Source organism: Capsicum annuum, chromosome 1 (genome assembly GCF_002878395.1).
Source record: "Capsicum annuum cultivar UCD-10X-F1 chromosome 1, UCD10Xv1.1, whole genome shotgun sequence".
NCBI classification, from domain to species: domain Eukaryota; kingdom Viridiplantae; phylum Streptophyta; class Magnoliopsida; order Solanales; family Solanaceae; genus Capsicum; species Capsicum annuum.
The window spans coordinates 193,361,516-193,370,365 of record NC_061111.1 but is presented as its reverse complement, the minus strand read 5'-3'; the positions used below and the strand labels follow the sequence as shown (position 1 = coordinate 193,370,365).

Below are 8,850 nucleotides of genomic sequence, written 5' to 3'. Positions count from 1 at the left end.
TATGTGAGTTATGTTGCACTTACTACCAGTTGGCACTTGTACTGCATTACTTGTATTTTTATCAACAAGCTTGAGGTCATTTAGAACCTTTCTAAGAGAGGTAATATGGTGTGATGCGCTAGAATCCACTATCCAATCGCAACTATTTATTTTCGACAATAAAGAAGATATACCTGCCATATTTGAGGAGTAGCTGCTTGTGGCTTCATCTGGTCTAGGTAAATCCTGCTTCTCCCTTTCTTGGAGCTTCTTATAGTGTTCGTATTGACTATTTGACAAGTAATGACCATCATTAGGACTTGGTTCATCATCAGCAGCATGATGAGCATATCTCTTCCCTTTTGTCCCGTGCATCTTCTTCTTACTCTTGAAGTCATCTGGGTAACCAACATTTCTGTAGCAATCTTCTGTTAAATAACCTTTATAACCACAACTTCGATAAGTATCTCCTGATACATTATTTACATTATTACCAGGTTTCTTTGGCTTATAATTTCGAACTTGTTTCTTTCCTGCAAATAGACTCAAGGATTCTCTGTTAATTTCTACTACTCCTAGTATTCTCTGACTTTCCTCTTGTACAACTACAACATATGCTTAATTTAAAGACAAAATTGAAGTTCTCAACAAAATATCACTTCGCACATGACTATAGCTTTCATTTAACCCCATGAGAAATTGCAATAAATGTTGATTGTTCAAATATGCAATATAAGGTCCTGATTCTACGCAATCACAATTAGGAAGAGTAGACACTAACAGATCCAATTCATCCCAATAGTCTTTCATCTTTGAGAAGTATGTTGTTATAGAATTTGTACCTTGAGTATGAGTCATAATTTCTCTCCAAAATTGATAAACTCTACTGAAATTCGACTTGTCAAACCTTTCTTTGAAGTCTTCCCATACCTTCTTCGCAGTGGAGGCCAATACAATGCTCGAGACTAGCTCAGGTGCAACTGTGCAGCTTATCCATGATAACATTAGAGCATTGCAACGATCCCACAGTTTTGTCAAATCTTCTTTGTACGAACTTCATAAACAACTTCTGTCAGTAAACCCTACTTTGTTCTTCCCTAATAACGCAATTGTGAGAGAACGACTCCACAATGTGTAGTTTTCTGGTCCCGTTAATTTCAATCCAATAAGCACAACACCTGGGGTATCACTGGGCTGGAGAAACAACGGATGGTTGTAATCTATTTGTGTGGTCTGCGATTGTCCAATCTGAGTAGTTCCACTTTCTGCCATGGCCAATCTTCCTACCAAGCTTCAGTACTGGTGATCTCAACCAGGATCGAACTAGAGATTGATGTATGCAAGTACCCGTTTTGATACCATAAGAAAATGAGCTACAGGAGCTCTGTTAATTCAACTAGGAGCAACCATCTGAGAGTAAGGAGAGAAAGTATATTTTTCATTGATTGATTTCACTTTTACAGAGAAGTGTTTATATAGAGTAAAGTTGGTAACCGTCTTTTGGGTCTTGTGTGTAAAGACCATATTACCCTCTAATCTAACTACTTATTACATTGAGTTACCTGGCGTGTCAACTCTGAAAATAAATGTAAGATGTCATCAATCAAGAATCACTAGACAATAAGCAATGATTAAATGGACTGAATATAAATTTATTGGTAGAACTATCATGCGTATCTAAGAGGTGAAATTTAATTCCATATTCTCTTATTCCATCTCAAGCCACTCCGTAGAAAAGAAAAAGAAAAACTTTATTTTGAATTATGTTTTAATTTTTTAAATTTTGTACTACATCAACATTGTCATATTAAAATGTAGAACTATCATGCATATCTAAGAGGTGAAATTTAATTCCATATTCTCTTATTCCATCTCAAGCCACTCCGTAGAAAAGAAAAAGAAAAACTTTATTTTGAATTATGTTTTAATTTTTTAAATTTTGTACTACATCAACATTGTCATATTAAAATGAAAAAAAGGGAACAATAAATCAGAGCAATAACTTGTGTTAAAACAAACTTTGACTTTAATTCACATCGCAAAGCATTATTCCTTACAATACAACAATAATGTACCCGACAAAACTTTTATTTTCTGTATATGTAAAAAAGAAAAAAATTAAAGAGAGCTGATTAATTAGCTCGAGTTATCGTTGATAAAGTTGTAGTAGGTAAATGAAGATACCAATTCAAGCCGCGGAAGGCAATCTTTGTCTCCCCAAATGTATTATACCTTTCTTCTTTCCCGTCAAACCCAACTTATTAGTTCTAGTCTTCTAGATATCTTTGAAATAATATTTTTCTCCTCCCTTTCCTTTCGTTGAAAAATATAGTATTCCCTCCATTTTATTTTAGTTAATCCTCTTTCTAAAAATATTTCTTTCAATTTAATTATTTCTTTTAATGAAATCAAGAATATTTTATTATGTTTTTTCAATGCTACCCTCAATATTAACTGGCTAAACAGAATATATTTATTCAAATTTATATTTTCAAAGTATAATTAATAAAGTTAATTTAATAAAATAAACTTTTAATAAATATTTTTTTAAAATAAGTGTCAAGTAAAAACATGACCAATTATTTTGAAATGAAGGAAGCATTAGTTAAATCCAAATAAAGTCCATTTTCTTGATCCATTCAAACTACAACGGCGCCGTTCTCTTCTTATATTTCTAGACCCCAGAAAAGGCATCTTAATCACAAAGCAAAAAAGATTATTAATAACCATATTTGGAAGACTACAGAAGGAGCATTAACAACTGAGAACTAACAAAAGCTCCGGCCAACTTCCCCTGTAATACTCCTCCGTGGTGCATCTTCTTTGATCCCGATCCGTTAATTGACTCGAGTTCAACTGAATGGGTCAAGAATCATTCATATATAGTTTTGTAGCTCGTGGTACTATGGTACTAGCTGAGTACACCGAGTTCACGGGAAACTTCCCTGCGATTGCTGCTCAGTGCTTGCAGAAATTGCCCTCTTCAAACAATAAGTTCACTTATAATTGTGATCACCATACTTTTAACTTCCTTGTTCAAGATGGTTATGGTAATTTCTCCTTTATTTTCTGTTTTCGTTGAATTTGAAATGAGTATTGATGGATCTTGAGTTGTACAGTAAAAGGTGGAGTCTTTATTGAACTTTAAGGTTAGAGTGAGCATGTTACCTTTTTGGTTTCTTTATGTTGAAAGATTGCTTGGAAGAAAGGGTGAGCATTGTGCTTAGAATAGTTGGATCTTTGGTTGAGTGATAAAACAGAAAATCAGCGCCCGTTTGGCCATAGATTTTTGAAGTTGAAACTTGAAACATGAAAAGTTGAGTTTTTGAAGTTGTGTTTGGACATGCATTTTACTTGAAAAGGATTTGAAGTTTTGTCAGTGGAAGTCTCAAAAACCCAAAAACTGGTCTGAAGCCAGTTTTTGAGAACTTCAAAATATTTGAAGTTTCAAAATCTGATAAATTTCATGGCCAAATAGATATTTGAAGATAAATTTTGAAAGTTGACTCCCAAAATCTATGTCTAAAAACTAACTAAATTGACTAGCTCAACAAAGATATCTCAGATAGGATTTGAAATGTTTAATACTTTCAGTCACAGGTCACAATCACATGTATGTAAGAGGGTTGTGGTAGAGCCAAGTTATAATGTAGGAATGAATACAAAGGATACATTGCTAGCTGACTACAATTAGTTTGGACTGAGGTGTTGACTACTAGATATTCCTCTCCCATCCTTACCGACACATCACCTTGACTGGTTGTGTTTCAAGTTCGAGTTTCAGTCACTTATCTGCATTTATTTTTGTTATGAGAGATGTTTCCACAGATATAAAAATGAGAATTAGTTTAATTCTTGTAAGTTAGTATTGTAAGCTGAACACAATAGATAGTCATATGGGATGTGAAGTGTCTGAGAGATCATTGAGATTAGTTTTTCAGAGGATGGAATCGTCGGAGATTTAGGTGATGGGAAGTGGGGAAGAACTTTTGTGGATGTTCTGTCCTTCTGTTTGTTGAATAGTCAATATTCTCTATTTGTTGCAAAGAATATCCAGATTCAAGTGGTCCATTGAATAGTCAAAATTCTCTATATGTAGCAACGAATCTAGATTCTAACGAAATACTAGAAAAGAAGATTTGTTTCCAAATTGATCGATGACAAACACTCCATCCTATATGAAGTGTAGTTTTTACTTTTCATTTACAAATAAATAATGACTGGAGAAGAATTATGAACCTATTCTATAATTGTAGCAGTAACATGATTAAGGTAGACCATGGCTTCTGATCTCAGTGAAAGTTCTACACAGCGCTACCAGTTAAGATTTTGTATGCTGTGGGTTAAAGTGGCTGTGTGAGATAGAAAGGAGCTAATGGACAGTCAAATAGAGGGAAACAAATTGTATTTGGAGGATAATTTCTTCTTTCCTTGGGTAATATTTTGTAGTTTAGCTTGAGGAGATGATTGATGGACTTACTAGTTCATGGCTCTATATATGCCTCTGATTTAGACTGCAGCCTGGCTGCTCTTTTATCTAAAACTTAAAAAGGTTGAAAATGCCAAGTTCAATCTCAAAGCATGTTTAGGCTGCCGAAGTGTCTATGCTAATAGTGTTTTTTTAATAAGGTGTCTCCACTGATGACTTCAAAGAGCCTTTACCACTTAAATGGTAAAATGATATTATTAGCTATATGGACTAATGATCCTATCCAAAAAAGGGCTATATGTTGTAGTGTCGAGAGTCAAAAAACTATATTGTGATTATTGTCTGCTATTTCCTAGTAAATCTGCTTGAGCTTGCTATCATTTGATACTTGCATGGAAATGATGATGATCACCTTTTTGCTGTTTCATTGACCTCCTTCCACTCAAGTTCCTCCCCCTAATGCCTGTTAACATTTGCAGCTTATTGTGTTGTTTCCAAAGAATCTGTGGGAAAGCAAATTTCTATCGCATTTTTGGAACGTGTGAGAGCCGATTTTAAGAAAAGATATGGTGGTGGTAAAGCAGATACCGCTGTGGCTAAAAGCCTCAATAAAGAGTTCGGGTATGTTGCTCAAAAAAATATGTATTATCATATTCTACTTCAGGTATATTCTGAAGGGGAGCCTTGGAGTAATTGGTAAAGTTGCTGCCATGTGATCTGGAGGTCATGAGTTCAAGCCTTGGAAACAGCCTCTGGCAGAAATGCAAGGTAAGGCTGCGTACGATACACCCTTGTGGTGGGGCCCTTCCCCGGACACCGCGCATAGCGGTAGCTTTAGTGCACCGGGCTGCCCTTTTTACCGCAGGTGTATTCTATTACACAGAAGTATAATGGGTAAAATATGTCAAACTTTTCAGACCTATCATGAAAGAGCACATGCAGTATATAATTGACCATGCTGATGAGATCGAGAAACTATTAAAAGTTAAAGCCCAAGTGTCTGAAGTTAAAAGTATTATGTTGGAGAATATAGACAAGGTATGCCAAGTAAACTGGAAATAGATTCTTTGCATGTGATATTATCTGCTGCAATATGGTTCACTAGTTTCTTCATGGCATGTATATTTTCCTCTCACGTCCTTCCTTTTTTTTTTTTGTTTTTGACTAGGAATGAAATTTTCCTAGTATATCCTGACAAAAGTAATTTACTTCTCCTCTTTGTGCAGCTACATGAACGTCTTATTGCGTGACGGATCTTTAGTTAAAAGTGAACCTTCTTTAATTCCGCCGACAAAATGTGGGATGAATATATTTAAGACCTGATAGCTGATTAGAAAACATATTCTTGAACCTTACTGGTACTTTATTAAAATCTTTTTATTCTTCTGTCACTACCCTGTCCATTCTGAAAAATCATTGATGGATACCATAGACCAGTTACAAGTTCCATGGGTAAAAGAAAAAGTGGCTTTATAAAGAAGAAGAAAGGTAACATTTTGCTTTCAGAGAATTGAGTTTGCATCTCTATTTTAGCTTAAGATTCATGAACTGCACCTAATTTGGTGCCTCTTCCTGGTCAACTATACATGTTTTATCTATATTATGTAATTTATTTTCCATCCTATTTTGTTTGCATTAACATAAGAGAAGGGGAGCCTTGGAGTAAATGGTAAAGTTGCTGCCATGTGACCAGGAGGTCACGGGTTCAAGCCTTGGAAACAGCCTCTGGCAGAAATGCAAGGTAAGGCTGCGTACGATACACCTTTGTGGTGGGGCCCTTCCCCGGACACCGCGCATAGCGGTAGCTTTAGTGCACCGAGCTGCCTTTTTTAACATAAGAGATTCCTTTCTTAACTAACAAATATCTGTTCAGATACAATTACATCTTAAGTCATGTAGTTGGTATGGACCATTCATTTCAGACTTGCTACTTGTCATCAACTTAGATCTTTGTTCTTTTCTTTTTTTGATAGGTTAATAATACATGTAGTCTCTTTGGATTTAGTATCAGGTAATCATAGTATCCCTTGTTCCTTAAATGAATCCCTAAAACCTGTCAAAATTACGGAACTGTACCTTTTCAGTTGAGAAGCATTTAATATGATGAACACTGTTGTTAACCAGCCTCTTTAAATTTCAATGTTGTACCATTAAGCAGAAGTGTCTTGAAATGTGATCTGAGTTGTGGTTGTTTTGGCAATAACCACGTGGTTCTTTCTGATTTATGTTGCATGATGAATCTAACGAGACGGACTAACAAAAAAATAAAAAAGTATCTGCAGTGCACTGATCTTTTTTGTGATGCATCAATAATTTCTGTCTGATTAAGTCGGTTGTCTCGTGGATTTGCCATTTCTGACATCACTTTGTGTTCCTTGAGATTACAACTATTCAACCAATGAAGTGTGTTAAAAGTAACTTGAACAAAGATGAATGACTGCTTATAGAGCCAATAACTATAACATTAATATTTCTGGAAGTTAAAAGTTCCAAATTGCTTCAGTATATGCATGAAAAAAATAGACTTTCCACCTTGTTAGAAGAGGACGTCTTAGACATTTTTATTTATTAAGCTGAAGCTCCAGATTTACAAAAAAGACCTGCCGTAACTAGGATCTCCAAGTTCCAGCTTGCAGGGACGGCGACTCCCTTTAATAGCTTACATTATTGTACCATGGTAGGTTGACTAGTTACGTTATTGTTAATGCTTCTTGAATCCAGAACCCTTTAATGAGGGTTGTTGACATCTCTGATTCTGGTATTCTGGCATAGTTTATATATCTAATCAAATGCTATGATGCAATGTGCTTTTGTTACAATCTGCAACTCAGACGTTAACTTTGAAATGTGCGTCAACATAATTTGATTGTAAGCTTCAACAATTACTTGAGGCTTTTATAAGCATTTATGTGGTTCGAATAAGCAACAGCTCAAGCTATTTAAACTTCCTTTCATTTGACGTAATTTAAACCTGCCAGGCCATTGAAAGAGGACAAAACTTGACAACACTATCTGACAAGGCTGATGATCTGCGTGATTCGGTAGGTTTGGTTGATGATTTCCTATAATAGCAAGCCTTAGTAGCATCTGTAAGGTGTTTCAAACCTTGTATGTTTGCTTACAGGCCCAAGAATTCAAGAAAAAGGGAACTCAAATACGTCGGAAGATGTGGTATCAGAATATGAAAATAAAGTTGGTTGTGTTAGGTATCATCCTGTGTTTGGTTCTTATAATCTGGCTTTCCATTTGCCATGGTTTCAGTTGCACGAACTAGCATATCAATGTGCACAGTTGGGACCCAATTCATACAAATGTAGACTAACAGGATCAAACAGGCACATCGTGGAGGAATTTGCCATGAAGAAAGTAAAGCATCTATAAGCCTTTTGTTTCAGATTGTTTCTGAAACCTTTTAGAAAAACCAAAAGAATATTATTTTCCTTGTGTTTGTTTCTTATAGATTTTTAGAGTAGTGTGAATGTCTTTTTATTCGTGTCTTTTTTTCGTTGAGGGGTCAGGCGGGGAGGGGTTGGAGGAGGGCTGTAGGCAGGCTATAAGCTTGAAATTGTGTATTTTGTGCTGTGTAAATTGTAGACATGCTAGATACCTATAACTGGTAAAAGAATTTTGATTTGGTGAAATAATCTGTGATTGATAGCATTGTTGGAATGTCACTGGCTTTCTCTTTGTATTTGTGTAACGATCCATTTTGTCATTACTAAATTATTCGTGATAAATTCATGAAAATTCTTAATTTTCATTCCTCAGTACTTCCTCAGTACTAACTTTAGTTCAAAATAGCCATTACTTTGTTCATTGTGTCATCTCAAACTTTTTGGCTTAAATTTAAACCTTTCGATGTGTATAGATAGACTCGAAATCGATGAATTTAATTATTCATGAGTACTAATATCAATCATTTGGTTTGGAAGTTCTTTAGGTATGAATTAAGGTTGTACAATATCCCTAGCACAAAGTGTAAGTTGAAAACTTTCTTTCTGATAGAGTTTCTGTTAGAGTTGTAACCCGAATTTTGTTGGTCCAGTTCTGAAAGTTTCGCGGTGCAACTCATGTTTGTAATTTTCAATGGAGTCTGTGTTGGTAGCATAGGGATCGGCCCGATAGGCCTTTATGGAACTTTATGTTTTTGGGCCTAGGATTTATTTATACACACATACTATATAGTGAAAATTATCCCAAATAGACTTATTAGATTGTTAATTATAAGTTATAGCAAAACTTTTCAATAATTACTAGACTAAAGAAATAATTACCAGCTATAGCAACTTTTTAGAAAAATCTATTTTAATTAAATATTCGGAAATTAATTTTTTAATATTTATTATTTATGTTATTTCCTTATTTTTAGCAGTTAACATTTATCACTCTTAATTAAAGCTTTGAATAATTATGACAAGTTATATTACATCTGATTATGCAAT

At 34.8% G+C, this 8,850-nt stretch overlaps 1 protein-coding gene across 1 annotated transcript; it reads left to right on the top strand.

Annotated features, from left to right (window-relative positions):
* The first annotated feature begins 2,561 nt into the window (after positions 1 to 2,561).
* On the top strand, positions 2,562 to 8,077 carry LOC107843051 (vesicle-associated membrane protein 724). Its single transcript, XM_016687196.2, has 5 exons — positions 2,562 to 3,029; positions 4,888 to 5,029; positions 5,326 to 5,446; positions 7,387 to 7,449; positions 7,533 to 8,077. Exons 1-5 carry the CDS (start codon positions 2,840 to 2,842, stop codon positions 7,680 to 7,682), a joined length of 666 nt encoding a protein of 221 aa, XP_016542682.1. The 5' UTR covers positions 2,562 to 2,839; the 3' UTR covers positions 7,683 to 8,077.
* Positions 8,078 to 8,850: the final 773 nt, after the last annotated feature.

Bases quoted from the DNA above. Each gene is read 5' to 3' on its own strand.
- LOC107843051 (XM_016687196.2), top strand. From the start codon at position 2,840: ATGGGTCAAGAATCATTCATATATAGTTTTGTAGCTCGTGGTACTATG. The intron at 3,030-4,887 runs GTAATTTCTCCT...TAACATTTGCAG, and splicing joins CCTTGTTCAAGATGGTTATG to CTTATTGTGTTGTTTCCAAA. The intron at 5,447-7,386 runs GTATGCCAAGTA...TAAACCTGCCAG, and splicing joins TGTTGGAGAATATAGACAAG to GCCATTGAAAGAGGACAAAA.